Raw genomic sequence first — 27,792 nt, forward strand, 5'->3', positions numbered from 1 at the left:
ACATTGGTTGTGGCTGTGAAAATGGATAGAACTAGACATGCAGAGGAATAGGGTCAACCCAAGTTCATAAGGCAACGGTGCATGCAGGAGAGTAATGCTCAGGGATGAATGACCTTGTCGGCAAAGAAGGCGGCAGATCCATAGCAAAAATAGACATGCCGTAACTCAATCACAGGTTAGAGGCATAGGTTTCAGGAGGCGGTCCTCTGACGTGGGTACCACCAGTCGCGTATTTACCTCCTTTGAATCCAAGGTATCCGGATTGTGCCTCACTAATTCAAGCATAGTTGCGCAGCATGGGTCGACATCCCTCAGATAAGACCTACTGCACATATACCTGATCATCGGTGATGGGATGTGCTCCCGGCTTTTGGGTACATTCTGTCCATCACAGGCAAAGTTATTGATGTTTTGCTTCTCGTACTGCCTTTAGCCTAGCAAGGGTTGGCTGTGGGCACTGCTAAAGGTTGTCAGCCCTCTCACCATTTTTTTGTGTTTACTGGACGAGCCTTCCTTATTAAATCACTTGTGATGCTTTTTCTTAAATGTCTGCTTCATATGTTTCCATGCAAGCCTTTTGTGATGCCGCTGTGGGGCCTTCATTTGGTTCTCACAATCCCTTTATGTACCCCCTGTGAGCTAATGTGCAGCTGTCCTTTTCGTCTTCTGACTCTCATAAGTCTTTCTTGTAGTGATAACATCTGCACGTGTCATGAGTGAGCTTAAGCTCTCAAGATTAGATGGAAAATAACTTATGCTATGCAATTTCTTTCCCCTCCTACAGTGGGATTTCTCTACAGCCTCTTACATGTCCAAAATTCATATTTTCTTTAGCAAAATCAGGATTTATTGCATGCCTTTGTTGTTGGTAATTTTTGGTCAAGTATTCTGGCTTGCTTGGATTTTTTCTTTTATTAATCTCTTGCCAGGTGCTTTCTTCTTTGCATTGCCTTGTGTTTTTCAAGCCTTACTCTGCAGTGGTCAGGCCTTAAGGCTATAGGCTGGATTGCTTCATCTGGACAATGTATGCCCATTTCCACATCTCCTCTTTTTACGTTCAAAAGTGATGACCAGGCCTGACCTATTTTTGTAAAATCCTATGTTAAAGACAGTATCTTTTAAGTGTGGGATTTACCCCACAGTGTTAGTCTATGGATATTATGTTACATGGAGTTTAACAGATGACTGTAGCAACTTGGTGTTTAATGTAGTTTTACCCTTCTGACGAATGTTTGGGAAAAAGATTTGCTCTATGACAGTCCTTGTTGGGCATTTTTAGGAAGGTCTTGCATTGTATTGACGACTGCGATTTTGTTAATTTTTTAGATTTTATGTGTTGTTTTATTTTAACTGTATAAATATTAAATTGATTTTTAAATGTGACCTTGCAGCTTTGGCGGTCTACAAGCTTTTGTAACTAAATTAATTTGTTTAAAAAAAGTACATGTGCGTATGAATACGGAGAGGGACCTCTTCAGCCTTTGGTCTGTTTGAGTGATATTGGCATTCTACTTTCACCCATGACCACATGTGGGAATTGATCAGACCAATCTAGTGATTGGCTCTCTTGTCCTAGTTTGACTGCTCTTTTTCTTACCCACTTGGCACATCTGCCCAGAAATGAGTGTGATTCAAGCCAAGAAGTGATGGGCCAGTCCTTCAGTCTTCCCTTTCCTTCTTTCATAGACCCCCTTTCATTGCTTTCTTTTGTTTGTGGTGGTATGAGGCTAGCCTAGGATCAGAAATCATAAAACAAGATTTTGAGGCCAGGTCACTTTACTTCAATGGAATCCGTTCCTGAGCAGCAGCAGAAAACATTCCCTGGGGACGATTCCTCCAACAGTGCCCAGGGCCACACTCCCGGGGAGAAAAGGGGGTGGGGGGTTCACTTTGGAATGGAAAACTGGAGATCCAGCTAATCAGGATACCTCTCTGTTTGGATCTTCTGTGGTGACGGACATGGGCCTTTCTGGGAATGCCACATGTCTACCAGGGGGGACTGGGAGGAGTGGCCCCAATTGGCCATACTGTATCTGAAGCCAAGAGCACAACCTCGAAGTCTGCTCAGTCTGCCAGCTCTGTGTATTCGAGGAGAGTCCAATTGTGGGAGGAATTGAACTCATGATTATGGCTGACAAAGTCACTCTAGTGTGAGGGGGTGATAATGTGCGGGGGGACAGGACTAGGGTGTTAGGATGGGTGTGCTGTGGGTTGGTTATTGACATTTGTGTGGGTGAAGCAGTCGAATGCATTCTTTCTTCCCTTTTAGTGCTCTCTCCTGATTTAAGGTTAGACCGCTTTTTGTCAGTTTAATTTTACCTATTTGTATTCATTGTTGTAAAATAATGTATTTCACTACGAACCTTGCAGAAATGTAATGCTTAAACAAAACATCTGTATATTCCCACACAAATGCCAGGCAGATTACTACCTACCCATTTCTCCACACAGCTGCCGCTCAGTGTCAGTATCTCTGTGTAGATTTTAAAGTCCATCTTTATTTCGTTATAAAATTGAAATAATTTTACCACCAGGCCTACATGTTTCACACCTACACAGGCCCCTTCTTCTGGAATTACAGGAGTCACGTGACACATCAGTACGTATGATTATCTGTGCTGTAATACACGGCTGTAAATCTTGACTTGTTTATGTATAAAAGTCTTTAAAGGGATATATATCCCTTGTTCGTCGGTATCACAGCATGGCTGTATATTTACCATGCACTCTTGAGGGTGGGGTGCAGAATGTGGGATATGTTAAGTTTGTTAAAACTTGTAATTGTTTAGGTGTTTGATCTGTCCTTGGTTTCCGAATACAATATCTTGCAGGCTATGGCCCTGCTTCTGTATGTCTATAGACGTCCTTTCTAGTGAAAAGTAATAACCTAAAGGAAATATAGATGTCCGCTTTCACATGGGTGCAGTCCAACTCAAAACATTTATTGCACCTCCTCAGAGTTCATGCAATTGTTAAGCAGCTTCTGCTCTCCCCATCCTGACACCTCTTTAAATGTGCAGAAAACCTAGTTAACACCTCTGTGAGTAACACACGCTTGGTTTCAGCCAGTCGTATAGTGCAGAGGCCTCCCTCGTCTCGTATCTGCCTGTATTACAGTATGTGTTTTTTGTTTGTTTTGCAGGAGCTCGAGTTAACGCCAAAGACAACAAATGGTTGACGCCGTTGCACAGAGCCGTGGCCTCCTGCAGCGAGGTAAGACCGGTCGTCTACTTTGTGACATCCATAGTCCTTCTGCAGCTGATAGATGTACCTGCCAGTCCATGGCTTAGGGTCACTTGGGAGTGGTTTGAGTCATAAAAAGTGCACCATCCTCCTTGGGAAATTAAGAATAGATTCCCCAAATAGGAGGCTACCTTGGAAAAGAATTCCTTGGACAGCGCGCTTCCGTCTTAACGCCCCTCTCAATACCAATATGATGGAGCTGTGCATCGGGCAACAAAGGCTTCTTGGAAGGTGCACAAGCGATCTGTTGACTGCAGAGCACTAGCAGCAGTGGAGGAAGGTAGACTCAGTGTTCCATGCCCTTCTAACTACTTCGTGCAAACCGAACGTATAGCAACTGAGCTTTGTGCACATTAAGTGAAAACGAGTACACTGTTTGGTTACTGGAAAGCGGTACTTTGGGAGCAAGGTTTATGAAACTGTTGATGGGGTCCATCACTAGTCCCTTTCAGACAAAATCCCCAACACGAGAAACAAGTTCACCACCTGCATGACTGCCGTCGCTAACTGGATGAAAGCCAACTGTCTTAAGCTCAACACCATTAAGACCGAAGCAGTGATCTACTGTAAGAACACCTCATCATGGGACTCCAAAGGTTGGCTGCCTGAACTTGGACCAAGACCCACGCCAGCAACCTCCGAAAAATAATCGACCACAAACTGGACCGGCTCCCACTCCACATTGTGCCTACTCCTATCTTTTTGAATTTTGCAAGAAGCTGAGGGCCTGGCTTTTAACCAATCTACTATTGGAAGGCCTAGGTGCACACACCAGCTAAGCGCCAGGACAGCTTTGCGGGTGATGGTGCTCTTTACAAATATACACATAACCTACTCCTGCTTATCCATTGAGGCCAAGTTTCTACTGTGGGTTGGCCCAGCCCACAGGGCTGATGTGCTGTGGAAATGATCTGAACAGGACTGCTCTCCCAGAGCAGTGGACCAGGCATAAGCGACTCATTCAGGACTTTGGCGTAGCACTGACCAACCCAATCAGTTCTCCTTTGAGTCCAGACAGAAGAGAACAAGCCCACTGAAAGTATTTGTGAGACCTGTTAGCGTTGACAATGTTCAATGATATTACTTTGTCATAGGAGCGGATGTCTTAATCTTATCATACTTTTTATGGTAATGGGTTGGTTTTTCAGGCATTGCCAAGGTACAAGCTGGATATACATTATGTGCATATACATATGTATAGTATACTTAGGGCATAAATTCTAAAGGCGTTTGTACTCATATTATATAATTCGCAAAAACCCAGGCTTTGCGAACAGAAAATCATGTCTCAATTATAAAATGCATATTGTGGTGCATGTGTCTGCGAGGCACAGTGTACACCTTCACTTAGATCCGAGAGACCCCGTCTGGCTTATCTGAGGAGGCACCGACCTGCGCTTCGAACATTTCCTCCCAGAGAGTTCTGATGTTCATCAGTTAGGTACCCAAGTTCAGGGTAAAACAGCAATGTGTTGGAAGGAAACTCGCCCTGCTTCCATTGTTTGGACTAGGACATACACTTAACATAGATTTGGAATGGCTCATTGTTAATATGAGGCCAAAAAAACAGTTTTCACAAATCCCCTCCGTTTAGCTTTTATCCCAACTCCCTCTAGTTTGCGCTCACTTTGAAGGAAGAGGCCTTGGATCCAAACATCTCATGTTTTCCAGAACTCCTGAATGAGCCCCTTACTGTATTACATTGCTCTCTTCTGCTAAGGTGACAGTTACCACCCTTTGTTTATTGTGGCATCACATAATCTGTAACATCACAAACATGGAAAATGCAAAGAAACTGGTAGCAGAAGTCAGTGAGAAGGCAGGAACTGGGAAAGAATTGGATGGGCCAGTAAAGATTGAGGTATTTTCCTCACCACATAAATACAGATGTGGGGTGTGTTCTGCATTTACTGGGTGCTGTAAAGATCTGCTTTACAGAGATTTAATTTGCATAATAAGATTGAGCTTGCTGAATCTGTGTTCACTGCACACAATTCCACATGAATCAGACTTTTCTTATTTTCCCAGGAAAAATTTGGCAACTGCCTCGCACTGAAATTTGTCAGAGTAAAATATTAGGGGGTGCAACGTGTACCACAAAACTCCGCATTTTCATTCATGCACAAACAAGAGTTTGGTCAGTGATGAACTGACCCAATCTGTATCAACCTTGGGAGGTAAGCTCTGGATCATGGTGCTAGCACTTCCACAGAGCAGCATTATGGCAGCCATACGATTAGAACAGGTTGTCTTATTGACAGTAGAGGCTCAACCTGTGTTAAGAACTTTTGTGTAATGCTGAGCGAATTCCACGCATGCGCGAGAGATCAGTGCCGAGTCGAACGCCGTTTGATTCCTTGGCCGCTTTGGACCCAAATTTTCGCTACGCCCTTGCCAGGCGCGAGTTTGTTACGCCCCTGTTCGCGTGAAGCACGGGTGCTCTGTTGAAATTGAATTCACCCGCTCGCCTCCTATCTAGGCAACCAGTCGAGTAACTAGATCGGGAAAGCTGACGATCCAACAAGATCGTATTGTTTGCCTCTCCGCATCGCGTATTAATTGATTCACCGTTTCCGGTCCCTCAAAGTGTTTAAGACCGTCAATACTTCACCCGCCTTCCATCTTCACCGCGAGTTTCATCTTCTGCCCCGAGATACAACCAAGTTTTGCTAGGGGCAGTTATCGATCCCTTAGTGCGGATGAACCCTCACTTCGTCGTACAGGCTTCCCCTTCATTAGAACGCACACCCTGAGTTGCGAATAGGATATGACACCCCCCCCATGAAAGGCCAGTCTTCTTAGCCCACGTCTAGGACCCCCAAATAAATTGATTCTGGAGTAGGCCCTGAAGAGAATCCCCAACGACTTCAGTGGGATTCTAAACGCGTAGGCCCTGCCACATTTGGTCTACGTAAGCATCTGGGTATTCAATTAGTTCAACCCGGAGCTCCTTTTTGTACATCACCTTCCAGTATTAATTTATAATGAGTTTGAACCAGTTTGTCTGACATATAGGAATGTACCCGATAAAATAGCCCATTCCACTGCCATTGGAAATCATATGTAGACCGTGGCTGCTTTTTCGGGTTTTTGATATTGGATATTGTTCATAAAATTTCTTCCTTTTATAGAGTGTATGAATCTCTTTTGGTCGTTTGTGATATGCCTGTTTTCTTGAATGAATGATTGAATGCATGCTGAATATTCCTATGTCCCACGTGTTTGTTTAAAAATCACATTTTGTACTATGTATTAAACCTTGAAATACATCAAAAAATGTTTTCAATAAAAAGCTATTGAGTAGCAAATTCCCCTTCTTGAATTCCCTTTCTTGTTTTGGATGTACATTGGTTGATTAAAATTATTCATATCAGTACTGGCACCCCTGTTCCGTTAGTTCATTTCCCGGCACAGCCTTACTGATTAGAGCCAGCCCTCAGTAGTTTCTCGGAGCGAATTCCTTGAGCTTGCAATTTCTTGTGAATTCTTCTGCTTGCAGTTTCCTCAACTCTGGACTTTTCTCTAGGTGCCAAACAATCAGGAAACACGAAATGGCTCTCCGGCATCTATTAGTGACGCTGTCATTCTGGTATCTAGCCCGGATTTGAGATAATGGAGTTGTATAAAGCCAACCTGGTGCACTGACGTCAGTCCCTTTTTTTCTACACCCTTGAACCTGAATATGGAGTTTCTGTCCTTGGGAACATTAATTCCATGTTATTGCTAGTTGCAGTGTTTTCAGGGATGTCTAATCTGAAAATCTCCAAGTTTAAACGTGCTCAATCTTGTCAGAACAAGATGTCTCTCGGACTCCCATGACTTCTGTTTCTGGTGCCTGGGGCCCAAGCACAGCTCCACGTGGTGTCCAAAATGCGGCTTCATGCTCGCTCAGGCCATCCAGGAGCCAGAGGCTATCTCTTAATGGCATTAACTTTGGGTGAGCGCTCACAAGCAGTAGAGGTACATCCATTCAGGGTTTTAAGAAGTTCAGTATAACTCATATGGAGCTCTCTAGCGATCAGAGATCAGAATACGTGGTGCACATGAGTCTTAAGATGTCTTGCTCAGTTGAAACTGACTGTTTAAATATTGAAAAAAGATCTTTGATCAAGTTCTGTGCTATTAAATCTTAAAGTTTTGAGTTATTTACATTTTGCTTCTGTACCCCTGCACACATCTGCTTCCTCTCCGGATGAGGTGAAAGTTGTCATTGAAAAAGGATTAACAAAGATGAGGTGGAAGTCTACCTAAGCCTGGTGAAAAGAGCATGAAAGGGCATTTAGGAGTAGATTGAAGTGCAGACCTGCCCAAACAGCAGCAGTTGGAATAGAATTGCAGACTAGGTGTAACTGGTAACCTGGCTCATCTGTCTTAATCAGTTCACTATTTATGGCTCTCTTGATAAGGTATCTGTGCCCAGTCTTGATGAAGACTCTCGGACAGCAGCTGAAGCAAAGATGTTTTCATTTGATGCTTGGCATCCCTCAGAAGGTGGTGGGGACATTTTTACAAATAATTTTTGCTCAAGTATGAATTTGTTCTTTTTATCTTTTATTTGATAGATAAATTGCATAAATATTGATGCTACTTTTTGTATTGTTGGCAGATTGTGTGCGTAGCTTTTGGTCTCATAAACTAGAATTCTCGTTCAGGTCTATGAAGAATGTTTGTTAGCTGATCCTGCTCGAAGGGGTGTGGTTGACCTCACGGTGGGACAGTGGGATTGATCCCGGCACAATTTCAACCGTACTTATGGAGCCTCGCAAAGTCGGTAACGGCAAAGGAGCGGCTGGTGCTTCACCCATTTGAGGGGACCCAGCAGCCCATTCCTAAAATCAAACCGTTGTAAGTTGTATTTGTGTCCAAGAAAACATTGTAACATCAGAAGCCCCAGTACATTGTGTATTCCTTTCCAATATGTCTCTATAGTATTGGGACCATTTAGTAAGAGAGACGTTTTGGGGAGAATTGTATAAGGACTTTCAGCACAGGGCCATTAGGTGGGACTGTCTGGTGTCTACTGTTCATCCCTCAGCCAAGTAAAACCATCCCATCCCCCAAATCAAACCGGACTCCCTTAAATGGATGTACACACAAGATTATCCTTTCCAATGCAGTGCGATTGCAACGTTTCTCATTTTCTTTTTTAAATTGAATGTTTACCGATCGGATTCATTCTCCAGCATTCTGTTCATGAGACTAGTTAGTTTGCTGTGACTCCCACATGTGCTCAAAGTGCTATTGATTGCTTTGTATTGCTGCTAACGTCTTGAGAACAAAACCTTTTCACTGGCTTCAGTTGTAATTGTGCTGTTTACAAAACTAATGCTGCACATGTATTCTTGAAGGAGCTTGAAACACGCATTTATTAATCTATTTTTAATAAAAGAATTAGTCCGCGCGCCTGTGAGTTTGTGTGCTGCGGTTACCATCAAGCTATAGTGTTCCATATTTTTTTTATTTCAGTTCAAAACTGTAGATAACACAATAGTTAGTATGTCATTAACATTCAATTTAAATGAATTCCCCTAAAATTCACAGTTTTTGAAATGACAGTGACAAGTCACATAATTCCATTATATCTTGACTTCATTTTTGATCAACAAAAACACTAAGCCCGCGGACTCGTGCCAAACCACTTGGGTAGGAGCAGAGCAACAAGGAATTTTTAACAACGCGTAGCAACTGTTGGTATCTATACTGCAGTATCACAATTCCAAATTAAGGATCATTAATTTCTGCCCATTTCCATTCTTTCGCATCTGACATACAGCCTTTACACATGATTCGCATTCTGGTTTTAAAAACAGACACTTGACATTTATATAGTCAACTACACTTTAAATCAATCTCTTTTTAACTGTGCTCTTACCATTTCATTCATATTGAAGTGTTGGACTTGCGTCACACACATTAATGTCGACATATCACGTCATATAACGACTCCATATTCAGTCGCAAACCACATTATTTTAATAATCTGTCCCTTATTCCTATTACACACCTCAGGCGTATATAAACAATGTATAAATTATACCCAGCTCAGTGGAACTCAGAAAAAAAGGAAATGGTGAATTGATAAAAACCCCCAACCACACTCTTAATTACCAGAATCTAGAGAGCCATCCTGGCTTGTTTGTAACACACGCAATAATTAATAGATTTTGCTCGTTTTCAGCCCACGCAATTTGTTTAAATTGTACTTTGTCATTTCTTTCAGAGTCTGGCCTGTATATATAAGGCTTTCAAGAAACTTTAGAAAGTCATTGGCAAATCCAAATGTATGTAAGGAAAAGTTTAAGTGGTACCGATCAGCCCTATTAAAAACTGCAGTGGAGCAAAATGTCAACTTTTTGAAGTAAACTGTTATTTTGTAGCGCAGAGTGGTTAAGCAAGAGTGTCGCAGTTTCATAAAACCATTTCTTATTAGGATAAATAATGTGTTCAATTATGTTCATCAAATTTCTTTTTATACCAAAGACCAGCAGATTTCGTATCAACATTTAACACATGAATGTGATGGGAACTTTTGTTTAAGAATCGGTTATAAATCCCTCTCGCAAGATGCTGATAGGCGTGTGTCCTGGATGTACTGCTTGAAAAAAGCCTAGAAGCAGGGAGAATTAATCAGAGAAATTTTGATAGACTTCATCTTTGAATCAATCCGAATCAGGGGCTTTATTACATTTTGGTTTAACAAATGCTTCTGTCTCGTTTCAATTTACTTTTTTATGGTCAAAGATCTTAAATGTAGCAGAAAATAAAAAATACTTTTCATTGATTAGATACAAACAATAGAACCATCTCAAATAAGATTCACAAAAAATTTACAAGTTCCAAGACTTATGGAAAAATCGGGGCCTAATGTAGAAAAAAAGTAAAATGCAATATTATATTAATTTCATATAAAACATTTTTTTACATATAAAAGTACTTAAAAAGCTATTGTCTTAAAAACAAGCCATTTGCCTGACAGCAGTGGTTCTACCTTAGCAGTGAATCATTAAGTATGCAAAGGTTCATTATTGAATGGCAATGTTGCATAAACTATTCATTAAGATGGAACCTATCAAATACTTTTATCCAGATAGTTAATTAGTTCTTATCTCCATCAGAAGAAGCTGCTGTTTTACAAATGTGAAGCAATTAAGTCAAGCAGATTCTAGGTATTTAGCAACAGAACATACGATGCATGACCCAGTGCCTGATTTACAGCTCCCCAAGGCCAGCTTGTAGTAGCATGTTTCCAAATATCTGTACAGGGGCACAATCAAATGCCTTCATTGTCTCTAGTATTTCAGGCAGAAAAACAAAATGGTCGCCCGTTTCATCAATTTCCCTAAAGGCAGGGCAGAGTGCACTGCCCTCTCGACGACAACTCCAGTTCCTGGTAAAGAACGCTAGCAGTAGTGTGCCCAGCCTAATCTTATGTACAATGATCTAGTGATCGGAGGGTCAATCTCCTCAACAAATTTTCCAAACTATAGTTCATACTTGTGGTTTAAGAGGAACTCTGACACAGATAGAAGTTTCTACAATGTGTTTTTACATACTTCAATCAAGGCCATGCAGCAGTGCTCCTAGGTAAACCAAGGATTTCTTTCAGCCCAGTTCTATGGTGATCTAGCTCTGGGTCGCCCATAGTCGAAGCCAATGCAAGATTGGTTTCAGCCAGACTTGGGTAGTAATTGGTTGAAAATCCAGGTCCACTCTGAAGAAGACCAGGGGCGCACTCTTAGGGAGTTTTAACATTGCCCTCAAGAACTTATTTTCAGCCACCCATAGAGCATCTGCGTTGTTATAACCCCAGAGCTCAGACCTGTAGGTGGCAGCAGCCACAGCTTTCGGTCTCAAAATTTCTAATAATAATGACATCGTGTGGAACGCAGTATTTTTTGCAAAGCTCATTGTGGCGGCTGGTCTGTGATTCAGTAGAAGAACACTCTTAGCTGACTAGTCCATGAGCTAGAACCAGATAAAAGAATACCCAGTTAGTCAAAGTCTACTACTCTTTCCAATATTCCCCCCCCCCTCCAAACTCACCACCCCATGACATTTTCGGTAAAGATGTATTGGCATGAATTTAGTTTTGTTGGAATTGATGGCTAGACCATTATTTATCCAGAAAAGATTGAATCTATCAAGCAGGGCCTCCAAGCCCTTAAAGTTTCCACCACCAAAAGGGTGTCATCCCCAAACAATAGTGCAGGGATCTTTTTGCCACCCAAGAATCATTTTCACAGGCCAACAGGAACTCAACACAGTTGCTTATAAATAGCAGGAAAAGAGTTGGTGTAAAGACGAATCCCTGTCTGACCCTTCTTGACAGGTATGCAGTCCATTGTTTCTCTATTTGAACTCAACCTAATTTGGGCATAGTTCCTAGTGTGGAGTCTCATTATGATTTCAAGTAATCTTAAGAGGAAGGTCCAGATCCCTCAAGACTACCCAAAGTCTATTTCTGGGAACCACATCAAATGCCGCCTTGAGGCCCCCAAAGGCTACTTAAAGGCTACCTCCATTGATCTCCTCAGTTTTTTATCTGAGCTTTAGGAATCGGAAAACATGGTCCACAGTGTTCATTTGTGGTCAAAAAACAGCTTTCAAATTGGGACAAAACGTTATTGTCTTCTATCCAAGAATGTAGGTGGTCTACAATCTGTTTGCTAAAATATTTTTGGGCTGTGTCGATCAAGCTTCTGGGCCAATAATAGGCTTGGCCAAATTTCAGGCCATTCTTGTGGACGTGAACCATTCCTGCACCCCTCCACAAGTGGAGAATTTGCGCCCCGGCCAAGATGGCGTTAAAACTCTATTTAGATATGGCACCCAAACATTTAACTCAGATTTGTGTAGGTCCCCAGGAATCTTATCCGGACCTGGGGCCTTGCAGGCTTTCATCTTGCAGATAGCTCACTGTGTTTCCTCAAGGGTAAAGCACAATTTGGGATTACTTGAATCAACTGGTCAAATGCTTCTGTCACTTCGCCAACAGTAATTCCACTGTCTAAGGCTTCTTCATCTTGAAAATTGGAAGGTTGACATTAGCAAAACATTTTCTAAGTCATCTTTCACAGGGTTAAAATTTTCCTCATACAAACAAAGCTAAGGCTCTGCAAAAGCAGCGTTAATATCCATGTTAGGTGGGATGACCCCTACACATTGTTTAATTAATTGTTTCCTGAATCCTACTTCAATTGATTTAGGTGTCCCCATGCAGTTGTTTAGACTCTTCTCTGTGGTATACTTCTGAGATGTATTAAATAATCTTTGTTGGGCATTACTAGTCTAAGCAGTGACTACACTACCATCTACAAAATATAGTATTGGATCTTTAAAAATCACCACCGTTGGAGTATTCGTCCCATTTTCATCCAAGATGAAACACTCATTTAATACATGAGACGAACAATTGAGGAGCAAAAAAAAACGCACTCTTGAGGTCACCCCTCTGTCAACAGGAAAGTCAATATGTCTCCACAAGAGGCTATATGCAAATTATCACTACATAAAAGCATTAGTCAATTAAGTGGCCCTCTTTAAATCCCCATTTCATGTCAAGTAGACCAGAGGATGTTCCTACTTATTGATGCAATATCCCTTGGCTGTACTGTACTTGAGGGTTATGGTCCATACCACATACTACTGATTCTGAATATTACTTACTTAGTTTTGCTCTTTGGTGTAGCAAACTTGGCTTGAGCAATGTCTGCCTGACACTTTTATTGTAGCCTTTACATAATGCCATATACCCTGACGAGTCCCGAAGTCGCTTTTATGAGGGTTAGGGCTACTTATTTTCTTGCCTGGGAATGGTTTATTTAGTAGTCTGCAAAGGAAGAGTTTTGGTGTTGGCTGTGAGGTTTGACAAAGTGCTCCAGATTTGTCCAATCAAACCTGTAGATGGAGGCTACACTGTTCCTTGGGGGTAGTGGGTAGAATGTGGGTTTATGGAGAGGAGTACATTTGGAGAGTTTTGGTGTTCTATAGGCGGTTCAGAGAAGTGCTCCAGCCATATTGTAAAGCACTTGTAACTTAGCTTAAGCATAACTTGAAGCACAGTCTCCTCATGTTTATACCAGTGTGGCTCTATCACTGGTCTGTGGTTAGAAGAGTTTTGTATTTTAGAGTAGGCTATTTGTCAAAGGAATGGGAGTTTTGTATGGTTTTAAAGGAGGGTCCAAGCATATAGATGCCAGTATGCCTTATTAACATCATAATTCTAAATGCTTCAGCAGAAACCTATGTGCAGCTAAAAGACCAGCTTGAATGTTTGACAAGGTCACACATTCCCGGTCCCTTTATATGGCTTGTCTTGGTGATGGGTTGTTGCCTAGAGTCACAGAAAACCTGTTTCTTAAAGTTTGTGATTCTACGTGGTGTACTAAAGTTTTTTCACCACGGAGATCCCTTTCAGAGAAATGAAGGCACCTAGGTGGTGTACTAGGATTTTCTGAAACTCAGAGTTCCCTGAGCCAGATGTGATTATGGGTTTTCTGCTACATGGCTTTCTTCTCTTCTCGTATGGTGTACAATGGCATTCTACCCAGCAAAGGTCCCTTCCGTGTATGTGATTGAATATGGCACTCTATAACTTCCTTACATTGATATGATTCAGGGTATTGTACAATTGCTTTATTGACTAAAAGTGATTTGGACAGAAGCGTTTATGCGTTAATGCCTTGTACACCACAAAGGCCCCTTTCACATACATAACTCTGGTGAAGTGTCCAGCGGTTTGTACTGTTAACCTGTAGGTAATGGAGTGCATGCGGTACGTCTGCCCCTTCTTGCTGGCAAATGTGTAGAACTTTCAAACGAAGGACACTATCTTAAGTGAATGCTTCCTACTTTCCATTTCCACCCAATAATCTTTCTAGCAGGATAGAAACATGCCACTGGAATGGATAATTGGAAGGATGCCCAAATATCAGTACCATAGTATGTAGGTGAGCAGCACTTTGTAGGTCTTCAAAGCCTGTCGCTGCTTGAAGCCAAGCATGGACCAGAGAAAGACCTTTGCCTTGTACTGCATTCATTTAGCTACCACGCTTTAAAACCTTCACATGGTGCTACGGTACTCACCGGGCTTCCAGTCTGTAGAGAGACCACATTAGACCGCACAGGCATTTAATGCTGATTTCCCTTTCAAAACCTCTGTGCTTAGACCATTCCATCTTAAATGAGTTTTTTTTTTTTAATTAAAACAAAAAAGTATGTTGATGCCATTGCTTCTCTATAAGTGGGAAATAGAACAAATCAGAGACTGACACACTCTTTAGCAAATAATGAAAGGCCAGCCACGTGGCACATATTACATTGTACCTCTGAGTCAAACTAATGTTCCCACGGTTGGCAAAGCTTCAGATACGGAGCTGGTTGTCACCGGACTCCTCTGAAGAAATGCATAGCCTTAGGAGCTTCAGAAACACTCAACTGTTCTTATGACATTGCATGCCATAACCACAAGTGCTTGTGTCTTTCAGGAAGCCGTCCAGGTACTGTTAAAGCACTCAGCCGACGTCAATGCCCGCGACAAGAATTGGCAGACACCCCTGCACATTGCTGCTGCCAACAAAGCTGTGAAGTGTGCCGAAGCCCTGCTACCACTGCTGAGCAACATCAGTGTATCGGACCGGGCAGGCCGGACTGCGTTGCATCACGCTGCTTTCGGTGGCCATGTGGAGGTACGGCTTTCATTCTTGCATTACTGCATTCACGGATTACCTTCTGCCCACCCTTGTGCTCCTCAACACTCTGTGCTTTTCCGGATGAGTAGCTGGTAGCTACATCACAGTGCATTCAGTGGCCATGTGGAGGTACAGCTTCTACTCTTGTGTTACAGCTACACTTGTCCATATTGGTATCTTTCATAGATTCACATGCAACCCACCCTCCTCCCCATCGAGGCTCCCCGCATAGCTTGGGATGTTTTAATCCCACTTGTGCTTGAAAATGTGAGGGTTTCAGCCTCGGCCTGGAGTGTTCTAGAGGGTGCTGTCGCTTGATTCCCAGGTGGGTATCCTGGAATGTCTTGATATAACTGTTACCAGGGCAACTGGTAATTTCAATTTACTTGGGAGATTGTGAATTCCTTTGAAGAGAATCTCTTCAGAAGTGCTGCCCCTGGGGATTTGGTTTAATTAAAGATGTAAATAACTTTGTATTCAGCCTAACTCGAGACGCTTTTCAATGAGCTGCAGCTCATGTGAAGTCAATCATGGGCAGTGGTTTACAGGGAAAAGAAGGCAGTGAGATTTTCTTGAAATAGACAACAGACATTATAGTCCCCACATACAATGGTATTATCAAATGAAAGTGGTTTCTTAAATTCCGCTAGTCCTCAAAGCTTTTCAAGTTCACTTGTTCAACAAAATAGCGGTCATACGAGCAGAGCATATGACTGCAATGCATTATATTAAAAAGTTACGCGAGTTTAAGCTTATTGGCATTGTAAATTACAATGCTTTTTATTTGTTTTTAAAAAGAAAACAAAAATAAACGGCATTGTTATTTGCAATGCCAATAGCTAAAATTTGCGTCAATGCGAGACCTATTGCATTGTAAATGCGGGTTTCGTTTTGTTTACAGACGCAACTTGGATCACTAAACAAAGCGGTAAAAGATCACTTGCTTCATTTAGTCGGCACGTACATGCAAAATGACCCTTTAATCCTCAGTGCAATGTAAAAATGAAGTTATACTATCACAGTTGTCTTTTCTTGCCAATTAATTTAGTCAACCATGCTGCAAAATTTCGTTGGAGCCTACCACAAAATTCTAGTGGCCCTACTCCTATTCAACCAAACCACCAAAACAGAAGGTTTAGAGGTACTTGAAATGCAGTACACCACACAAAGCGAGTAGTTATCTGGCCAAAGCCAACAGAGTAAAACATAACTTCAAATCGAGACGAACTCAAACATGTGTTGTTCCATGAAGTGTTTGCCCCTGTACATAACAGATGTTTGTCTAAACTGCAGCCTCATTAGTATCCACATTATATTACCTGTACGCAAGTTATCCTACCACTCCTGACATGCTGATAAATTAAAGTTCTCCTTAACAGCCAAAACAGAGAACATAAGTGCCATCGCCAGTGTCAGTCCTTCTTCTCCTAGACCATGTGCTCGCCAAGTCGCATCCATTCTCACGTTTTTTAGGCCGCCAACGCACAGACCCCTCGATTCTCTTTCACAGGTTGTAATTGCCTGTAAACTCTGCTGACCATGCGTTTTATATGGGATATGGCGCCAGTAAAGGGGCTCCCAAGAGCTGCTCGCAACCGGGAGAGGAAAATAAGCACAGTGGGCAGAGTTGATGATACTTGCGTCCGGGAGTGAAAACATTGCTCTGGGGCACTCTATCCAGCCACACCCCTGTAGACCGCATTGACACCGGGGTCTTGCGTGCTGCCATGTCCGCCCAGGTGTTACCGGGGGACGGGCAAGAGAGAAAGCTTCTGCTGGTGTCTGGTGGTGCGCTGGAGGTGAGGGAGCTGCGCTCCCTGCTGCAGTTGGGCTCACGGGCGCTGACCGGCATGCTGGAACAGGGACAGCAGCGGGGCCAGGTGCTGCTAGTCACCCGCGAACAGCCTCAGCTCTCCGTCCCTCGTCTCCTGGAGGGCCCTGGAAAGCAGCCGGAACCCACCGCGGAGCAAGTGGAGCAGGCCCTTAGTGGCGTCCAGCTGTGGTGGGAGAGGCCCGGAAGTTGTGATGGAGTGTGCGGGAACCTTCATCTTTGTAGGTTTTTCGTCTTCGGCAACTGCAGGAAGAATGTGAGCAGGTATGTTACCGATGGGGATATACTTACGAAAAATGGCGCTACGACTCCTGGGTTACGGTGGTGTGCATGGCAAGGGTGGAACAAGTGGAGAGCATGCGGCTATCCCGTATATGATCCCTAGGGTAATCTGCATGGCCAAGGATAGTAGTGGTACAAAGCTCTAATTGGGAACAATGCATTGGGGGTGACTCTCGCAGATATTTATTTATTTTGACATTTTTATATAACGCGAACAAGATCTTTGCAGATAACAGAGCGCTTTACATAGGCAAGGGGGGTGGGTACACGAGGGAGCATAGTTAGGAAGGTAGGTCATCAATGCAAGTAATACATTAACGGGAAAGTAACGGGATTGAAGTGATTGGTGTAACACACGTACCTGAAGCGGCAGGGACCCCTGCCACGTTCACCGGATCATCATCATCATCGGCGGAGCCTTGGACGGTGGGTGTGCTGTGGCTGCTGCAGTCGCCGAGGAGGTTGGTCGCGGTCAATAACCAATGATCGACCGGGAGGCTGTAGGCGTCGGAGAAGCGCTGCCGTCTGGGTCTGGGGCCCGGACACACTCAGCGGATCTTCGGCGGCGGGTTGGAGCCCGCCGTGTCTGCTTGCCGGGGCTGCTGCGATCACTGGTCTTGAGTGGGCACCTGTGGACCGATCTTCATCGTGGCCCCTGACGGGGAGTGCGAGCCTGCCCTGACTGCCTCCCTGCCGTGGCTGTTGGTCACAAATGATCGCCTAGCCTGCAGAGCGGAGCGAAACGGCTGGGCCGCCCCAGCGAAGAGTGCCGACGTGGAGGCGGCGAGTATTGCGAATGCCCCGGAGGACTTTTCCCTGATGCTGGAACGCCAAGCCCTGAAACACAAGGCTCGCGGCGGAGTCACCCCTGTCCTCTCCCCTCCCACCGGAGTGCCCACCGGGATCTATGTCGGTGGATGGCGGCGGAGCCCCTGAACAGTAGCGGTGGGGCTGCAGTGCGTCCTGGGAGAGCTGGGTGGCGGGTCAGCTGCATCGCGGCTTTGGCGGCACCCAGGAGAACCTCGCAGCGATCAAACTTGGAGAGAAGTCGCCTCATAGCCCCGCCCCCCAGGAAGTGCACCGAACATATCAAAACAACGCTGATAGCAATACAATCGGCTATCATTCATTAACGAAGCTCCCTATTTCTTTGGAACCTACAACGGGAAAAGAGAAATCTACACAGCGACAACGTGGAAAAAGGGCGTTTTGAAGCCAACAGATTAACTATCTGGTACAAAAAACGACCCCAGGACTATGGCAAGGTATCGTGCATTCTGCTCAGTTTTTCATTGTCATTTTTGCACCGCTTTTAAGCTGTTTTTACATGACTGAACTTTTGTGATACTCTGCCCAAAATGGCTGGGGCCATAAAACTGTAGTATTTGCTCTCCACTTCTACCTCGGAAAAACAGATCTTTTCACCCAAAATGGCTGGGGTCATAAACCTGCAACAACAAATTGCCAGACCCTCACAAAGCTAATCTTAAAGCACTGCCTTCCCCTTGCCCTCCAAAATAGACATCGGACTCACCTCTCCCTACCCCTCCCAGTAAGATAGAAACAGGACTTCCTCGAAACTTGTCTGCATCTCTGATTTCAGGACATAAGAACAAACATAGGACTACTATACTCTGTGCTACCTTTCTATCCTGGAGGCCATCTTAGACTAGTCCTCATCTCTTCACCATGCCTCACGAAGCGGCCATCTTAGGCTAGTCAAATCCTCTACCCCCCATACACACTTCTTAACTTCTTCTCCTACACCTCCCCCGCGCACACCATAGCTCTTTCATACACCCACCCTCACATCCCCCCTCGCTTGCCTCTTCCCCTTTGTCCAACATGGAACTCACGGGCAAACACACTTACAAAATTAACTACCCCCCAGAGCTCTCCAAAAAAAACGCGAAACGTTTTAAACAAAACTGCTTAAAGTCCCACCCTGAAACCCCCTTTATAGACACCTACTACTCCCTCATCAATGGAGCTAAGAGCACCGATATCATTCTCTACACTACACGCAGAGCACAATGGAGAAAAGCATTACTCCCCCTACTCACCATATCGAACACCAGGAAAACTGCACATGGCATAACGCTATCCACCACACCATCCCAACTCTACCCAGCTAGAGCATCCATCACTATCTATAATAATGGTACTATCTTAATCCAATCCACAGACAGAAATCTCGACCTATTTGACAACCTGTTCCCCACTTTCAAAGAATACATCTCCAACGCTCAGATCCCGCACCATCTGGCCCCCAATACCAACATCCTCGACCTCACAACACCTCCTACCACTAACACGCACCTCCTCCCTCCCTCCAGTACTCTACTCTATCACCTCCCGGCTACTTACACATCACAATCCTCAATCCCAGCCGCGGTTCTCCCCTCCGCCACCAACACCCCCAGCCCCTCTACCCCACTCCCACCTAACCAGAACCCCACTCTTCCGACTAGCTTCTCAGAACAACCAACCTCACCTGACAGCACCCAACACAACATGACTCTCTCCCAACCCATCACCCCCCCCACTCTTGGCACTCCCGCCACTCCTAGCCCTCACTCTTCCCTCAACCTCTCCCCCCCCACTCTGTGCACTCCCGCCACTCCTAGCCCTCTCCCCTCCCTCAACCTCTCCCCCCCCACTCTCACACCCTTCTACCACAATGTCACCCCCGCAACGCCCAGCCTCCAAATGTCCCGCAATTGCCTCACCCCCCCTATCATGGATTCCCTGTCCAATAACACCAACACCTTCACCAATCCTTTCACTCACCCCCCCCAACCTCCCCACTTACCCGAACAGCAACACATTCACTAACACTCCCAACTCCAACCCCAACCACTTCACTAACACCCCCACCCCTCTCCCCCCCCCGTCCCCAGTAACCCAGACACTCATTCTCAATCAATTCCCACCCCCAACCCCACGCTGGACATGATTATGTCCACCCTCCTCCAAGTGAGAGAAGAACTCCACACCCTCAAAGAGTTTCTCATCACACACCCCAGACACCCCCTTCCCACCTCCACTTCCCGACCTAACAACTTAGCCCCCTCACACCGTTCTCGACCTAACAACGTAGCCCCCTCACACTCTACGCACCCCCAACAATGGTCCTCTATCCCCTCTCGCAATACCTCCAACCGCCCTCGACGCACCATCATGACTCTTTCGGACCTTGACATACACACCCTACTCCGCACATATGTCCCTGATCGCCAAAACCCCTTAGCCACCACACACCTGTCCATTCCTACGATTTTCTCCAACACTCTCAGACACCCCACGCATAACAGAGGCTCCGTCCCCAACAACCTCACAAAAGTCCCCCTCACTCAAGATACCCCCTCCACCATCTGCACCCCCAGACTCAAATGCACACTTCTCAACTGTAGATCAGCCCAAAGACACTCCTCGGAGGTCGCTGATCTCATCATCTCTCTGAACCTTGACCTAGCCATCCTAACTGAAACATGGTTAACTGAATCTTCTACCCCTATCATGGATATCCTAGTCCCCCCCCCCGCCCCAACTACTGCATCATTAGACTTGACAGACCCAGGAAGACAGGCGGTGGAATCGCATGCATTTACAAGAGCAACCTTTCATTTAATAAAGTCTCCGCGCCCTCTCTTACCTCCTGTGAATACATCTGCCTTGATGTCATCAGTGAAAACAAACCTGTTTGTTCACTATACATCATCTACCACCCACCTGGGGACAACCTCACCTTCTCCCAACAACTCATGGACACAATCTCAATCAACTCAGGACGGCAAAACACACAAATTTACCTTGGCGATTACAATCTCCACTGGAATGATGGAAGTGACGCAGTGGTCAATAGCCTCAAAAACTACCTTAACGCCTCTGACCTCACCCAAATTTGCAACAGCCCGACCCATGACAAAGGCTCTATCCTCGACCTCATCATCTCCAAAGAAGGCACTATTCAACTTGATTCAATCCAACCCTGTGACTGGTCAGATCACCATACTGTTACATTCTTCATCAATGAAAAAGTTAAACGTATCCTGGTCCAATCTTCCAAGCCCAAAGTTTGGAAAAGAGACCTGAAGAAACTCAATCCAAACTCTGTACCCTCTAACAGCTGCAATCTCCTACTTCCCCCTACCGACGTTACTGACGTTCAGTGCTTAACTGACCACTATCTCAACGCTATGACCTCAATAATCAATGAGGCTGCACCGATGCAACTGAAAAGAGACTCCACCAAGATCTCTAACCCTTGGTACGACGGGAGTCTCAATGAAGACAGACGGGCCATGCGAATGGCAGAGCGCACCTGGGGATCTGTTCCTTCGGCAATGCACCTAAAAATTCTGAAGAAAAAGAGAAACGCATACTTCAGGAAAATAAAACGCTCAAAGTCAGATTTCTTCAGACTCCAGCTCGACCAAGCAAAAAACCGTCCAAGAAAACTGTTCCAGCTAATTCGATCTCAATCCAAGGAACAACCCCAAGCAGTCGACACTCTGGGCAATGCACCTTCCTGTGAAGATTTCTCTGCTTTCTTTAAACATAAAACTGACAACATAAGGAGCGATCTCCTCATTGACGCTAGCCTCTACTCCAAACACCACTGCATAACACCCAATGAACCAAAAAACAATGCGACATGGTCATCCTTTGACACGTACTCTGAAGAAGAAATTGACAGTCTACTCAGCACCCTGAAACCATCCAATCACCTCAATGACCTTCTTCCTGCTAACGCTGTAAAAGACTTCACCCCGTTGCTCCTCCCACTCTGGACTAAAATTATCAATAGCTCACTTCAACAAGGAACCATACCCGACTCCCTCAAAGTTGGACAAGTTACACCTTTACTAAAGAAACCAACAGCAGACCCCACTGATCTAAACAACTACCGTCATTCCCACTCTCGCCAAACTGTTGGAAAAATGCGTTCAACTACAATTGACAAAGCACATAGAACAGTTTGATCTCCTCAACCCTCATCAATCAGGCTTCCGAGCAGGGCACAGTACCGAAACCGCTATGACTCACATAATTGACGACGCCCTCCAAATTTTAGATCACAATGATTCTTGCCTCCTCATCCTTCTTGATCTCTCTTCCGCATTCGACACTGTGAAACATGAGAACTTACTCGAACTCTTAAACAAGAATGGGTCTTTCCGGGACTGTTCTTCAGTGGTTCACCTCCTTTCTTCACAACAGGTCTCAGAAATTCAAGAGCAACAACTTGATGTCCTCCCCAGTACCTGTATCGTTAGGTGTCCCTCAAGGATCCTGCCTATCCCCTACTCTGTTCAATTAAAGTCTTAATATTAATATTAAAATATTAATATTAAATATTAATATTAAAGTCTGGTATCGAGTACTTGATTGTCCAGTTGGTTTAGTTGCAATTAATATGGATCATAACTGTCCCGGCGTAGTCCACTCTGCTGCACTTCTCTCGCTTTGCCCCTTCCCCAAGCTCTTTAAAAAAAAAAAAAAAAGCATTTATCTCTAGTCTTTATGGGGCCATGTGTTTCTAATTAGAAACACATGGCCCCATAAAGATAAGCAGTGCTTTCCGACAGCAGCAAAGCAGGCGACCCAGGCCGGATCGGAGGCGAAAGGGCGTCTACATAAACCCCTCATTTCCAATGGCAGTCCACCGTTTAGCATGAACGGTGGTGTCAGCCAATGGAAATGAGGGGTGGGGCTTCAAGTCCTTTTCTGAAAACCAGTCATCCACAAAATCTCTTGCTGAGCAAGCAGCGCTTTGCGCTTCAACGCTAGGCAAGACCTAAAAAATGGGGTGGATATATTCCTCACAGCTATCTCCTCTCAGAGAATCTGGTTTAGGGGCAATTTACCTAAACATCCACCTCCTAGCAGAATACCTGCCTGGGGTCGACAGTGACTTCACAGATATGCTCAGCAGAACACATCAACAAGTGTACGAGTGGGAAATCGATCAGACACTACTTCACTCTTACTCTTACTTCAAAAAGGTGAGGGGACACCGGAAATGGACCTGTTTGCAACTCGCCTCCCTGCTAAATGCCAAAACTTTGCATCCAGGTTCCCTCACCCGCTATCCAAGGGCAATGCCCTATGGATGAATTGGCCAGGAGTATCTACGTACGCTTTTCCTCCTGTTCCACTCATTCCATATGTAGTTCAGAAGTTAACGCAAACCTCTCTGACACCAATTCTAACAGCCCAACATGGGCACGGTAGCCATGGTTCACAACCCTACTGCAACTATCTCTAGTGCCATACGATAAACTACCTTTATGGCCACACCTTTTAGCTCAAGATCAAGGGAAATCATACACCCCAATCCCAAACAGCTCAATCTAGCGATTTGGCTCCTGAAGTCTTAGAATTCGGATATTTAAAGTACCACAAGGTATGGGCATACTTTAAACAAGCTTGTAAAACTACAACTAGATCGTGTTATGCATCTAAATGTAAACATTTTGTGAGTTTGTTTTGTAAAAATAATCCGATGCAGCCTTTTTTACCTTATTATAGGCTTTTTCATTTGTAGCAAAGAGGTCTTGCCTGCACATCTTTAGGCTACACTTACCAGCACTAACCGCCTACATGCACAATAGACAACATATGTCTATATTTAAAATATCATTCATTAAAGCATTCATGGAAGGGTTCAGAAGAGTTATACCACCTTCCATTCCGCCGTCCTCAACCTGGGACCTGAATATTGTACTTGCCAGGCTTATGGCACCGCCAGTTGAACCACTTCATTCATGTGCACTACAGTTTTTAACATGGAAGGTGGCTTTTCTAGTAGCAATCTCATCTCTCAGAAAAAGAAGTGATTTGCAAGAACTTACTTTGCAAGAACCGTTCTTTAAGGTCTCTGCAAATAGAGTAGTTTGCGAACCAACCCTAAATCTTTGCCCAAAGTGGTGTCCGCTTTTCTTACCAGCCAAAATATAAAAATATAAAGTAACCAATGTTTTTTCCAAATCCGTTAAGAAAAACACAACAAATGTTTGTTGCCTTTAGCAAACCGCTTCAAGGGACACCAATATCCAAAGCAGGGATTGCTAGATGGATAATCCAATGTATTCAAACTTGCTATCAAAATGCCTAAAGAGTACTTACAGTACCACCACAGGCTCATTCTTCAAGAAAACAGAGCCACTGTGGCTTTTTTAGGAAATATTCCTATAGAATATATTTGTAAAGCAGCTGTATGGAATAACCCACACTCATTCACTAAGCACTATTGTTTTTGATGTACTCACTAACAAGCAAGCAAGAGTGGCTCAAGCAGTATTACATTTTTTTCAAACAAGTGATTCAACCAGTCTGTAGCACCGCAAGGGGAGAACTGCTTTACAGTCAGTGCTTAGCACGTGCTACGAATGGAATGTTACCTGCCCAGTAAGCATCTATTCGTAGCGTGCAGTGCCGTTCATAAATATGCACCCACCCACCTCCCCAGAAGGTTTTGGTTTAATTACTTATAAGTATTGAGGATATATTGAATACATTTACCACTTTTATCTTTATATGCATGTTCTTTATATTCTGTCAATGCATTGCTCCTATATTTATAACACTCACCCGTTGAGCCAAAAACAACTTTACAAAGAAGCCACGGTATATGTGCAATACACACTGGAGAGGGGTCATTCATTATACCTCGTGGCTCGAAGACTTCTTCAAAGAAAAACAACTTGTAATTGTCCGAGCCCAACACTCGATGGCAGGATTGCTAAGCATATGAATCTATGGCACTCTACGCTATGAATAGATGCTTACTGGGCAAGTAACCTATTTCTTTCTCTCCATTTTCCCCTTTATTTGTTAATTGGTGAAATAAAAACCTGCTTGTGATAGGCAGGTGGTACAAAAGGGGGTGGTGATGGACGGAGCATCTGAACCAATCACACACTCATACCCAGTCAACAGATCTGGGTTTAATCCATCACCGTTCTTTAGCCCACTCTGCCACCCCAGTTCAGACATGGCCATATGCAAATCAGTCTGACCCTGTGCCTCATGGGAACAGTCCAGCCCGAACTGCCAAGCCATGCCTTCCCTGGAACGGAAACATGCTTCCGAGGACCGGTTTCTGGCATTTCAGCCATCTTCAGCCCGGCTTGCTTGAATCCAATGGCAAAGTGAGCAAGGGACTCACGTCTGAGCATACCCTGCCAACTTATGGCGAACAAAGTGGTACAAAAGGGGGGTGGTGATGGACGGAGCATCTGAACCAATCAAACACTCACACCCAGTCAACAGATCTGGGTTTAATCCATCAACGTTCTTTAGCCCACTCTGCCATCCCCAGTTCAGACATGGCCATATGCAAATCAGTCTGACCCTGTGCCTCATGGGAACAGTCCAGCCCGAACTGCCAAGCCATGCCTTCCCTGGACCGGAAACAAGCTTCCGAGGACCGGTTTCTGGCATTTCAGCAGTCTTCAGCCCGGCTTGCTTGAATCCAGTGGCAAAGTGAGCAAGGAACTCACGTCTGAGCATACCCTGCCAACCTATGGCGAACAAAGTGGTACAAAAGGGGGTAGTGAAGGACGGTGCATCTGAACAAATCAAACACTCACACCCAGTCAACAGATCTGGGTTTAATCCATCACCGTTCTTTAGCCCACTCTGCCACCCCAGTTCAAACATGGCCATATGCAAATCAGTCCGACCCTGTGCCCCCATAAGTTGGCAGGGTATGCTCAGACGTGAGTCCCTTGCTCACTTTGCCACTGGATTCAAGCAAGCCGGGCTGAAGACGGCTGAAATGCCAGAAACCGGTCCTCGGAAGCTTGTTTCTGGCCTCTGGACTGTTCCCATGAGGCACAGGGTCAGACTGATTTGCATATGGCCATGTCTGAACTGGGGTGGCAGAGTTGGCTAAAGAACGGTGATTGATTAAACCCAGATCTGTTGACTGGGTGTGAGTGCTTGTTTGGTTCAGATGCTCCATCCATCACCACCCCCTTTTGTACCACTTTGTGATAGGCAGGTGGCAGAGTGAGAATTGGTAGGGAATTAGTCTGTATTTATTGCAGATCTTGCTCACCTTGTTTTTTTCCGAACCCTATGGAGGGAAATAAACTAAGGTGGAGTATTGTCCCAGTACATTGTGGACTTCAGCGTGCTGTGGCCATGAACCATTCTTTTCATGCATGAAGCCAGAATAAGACTTGGAAAAAATGACTTCCAATGTGCCAGACACTCAATTAAAAGATGGGCCTCTGCATAGTATGTTTTTTTTATTTTACAACATACTGTTTTAATAGTCTTACAGGTAAGTAACATTTTTCTTCTGTCCTGACATAGAGGGCTGTGAGAAAACAAACGTTCCCTGCTGTTTTAGGTCTTGGAGTTGGAATCCCTTCAGAGTGCCACTGGTTGCCATGCGAGTTTGATGGCCAGATTAGGAAATCACCTATCAAGGTTCTTTGCTTCTTTCTTATAGTTTCAGAAGGTTCCACAGAGATTCCGCACCATTTTCTCCTGATGCTCTGCATCCAGAAAGTGCTTTGGAAGTAAGCCTCTGGCATCTAGCAACCATTGATGTCAGGTGGGTGCCCTCAGTGTGTTCGGGCCTGTAATGTCAAGACTCAACTTTGATTTAAAGAATTTTGAGAGGGGGCCCTGGAAACAGCAAGTACACAGTTGGGCAGAGCAGCCAAGATGTCAGACTTGCTGTGCACTATAGCACCGCAGGAGTATGAGGAACCGGGGGAGGGGAGGGGAGGGGAGGGGGGATGGTGTTTGATGGCTGCCTTACCGTTCTGTGAGCTAATCGTGATGACCGAGGGGAATTGAAACGCAAAGGGCATAGTGCCTATGATCCTCCTTGTCTCCGATCACTGGGCCACAAGAAAGCGTATGGACAGATATTGGGGCTCCCAGAGGGATTTTTGTAAAAAGACCATGGTATGGTGAATGTTGATGGAGCCCTATAACTGAACTGCCTCAGTGGCAGATTGTTTTGCTCCTATTTACTGTGGGAAGGTATTTTGGATTGTCCAGTAGACAACAGAAACATCCAGAGAAGGATGCTATTTTATTGACCCCTTTTTCACAGGTTTGACAATGTCTGAACAGTTGATGATTGGGCAAAGAAGTCTGCAGTTATTCACACGTCATTGAAGGGTTAATTAATTCCTGTTTAGGACAGGACACCTCTACATAAGACTTAATGTATAGCTTAAGAATGTCCCTATATATATATATATATGTACCACCGGAAAAGCAATCAAATGAGCTTCGGGTGGAACAGGGGCAGTCACATGCGTTTTCATATTGAGGCTGGCTTTCAATTAGGTAGTCTTTCTTGCCAGATGTATAGGCCAGTATTCTTTCCTTTGTACTATATTTTTAGACTGTAATTCCTTCCTGCTACTCGCCACCATGTTATTTGCAGTGGCATTGTACGCATGCCCTGGACGCTAACACAGGCAAGGGAATTGACCACATCATCCACTGGTCTGGCTCCTTGTCACTGCTACATCTGCATAGCTGTGCTCCTGCTTCCTTAGAGGGGGTGAACCAGCCCTTCTATAAAGTGTTTGAGGTTGTGAATGAAGTATCTTTATTGAACTCATGAGCTTCCCCAAAGCTTCCGTGTCGGAACAGAAACACTTGCCGTCCCCCAATCACTTTCAGGACACTGCTAAAATGTAGTGTCAGACCAGCAGTACCTATGTTTCATTCTCCTACTGTGGAACTGCTGGCTCTCTTAAAAGTACA

The 27,792-nt window shown here is 44.5% G+C and overlaps 1 protein-coding gene across 2 annotated transcripts in view; it reads left to right on the plus strand.

Annotated features, from left to right (window-relative positions):
* Window positions 1-27,792, plus strand: part of ANKRD28 (ankyrin repeat domain 28) — a 549,582-nt gene that overhangs the window by 272,741 nt on the left and 249,049 nt on the right. For both annotated transcript variants that reach the window (XM_078664027.1, XM_078664028.1), the window contains exons 4-5: window positions 3,143-3,213; window positions 14,730-14,930. In XM_078664027.1, coding sequence (XP_078520153.1) covers window positions 3,143-3,213; window positions 14,730-14,930 — 272 coding nt within the window. The remainder of the gene's footprint in view (window positions 1-3,142; window positions 3,214-14,729; window positions 14,931-27,792) is intronic.

Source organism: Lissotriton helveticus, chromosome 10, assembly GCF_964261635.1.
Source record: "Lissotriton helveticus chromosome 10, aLisHel1.1, whole genome shotgun sequence".
In the NCBI taxonomy this organism is placed as follows: domain Eukaryota; kingdom Metazoa; phylum Chordata; class Amphibia; order Caudata; family Salamandridae; genus Lissotriton; species Lissotriton helveticus.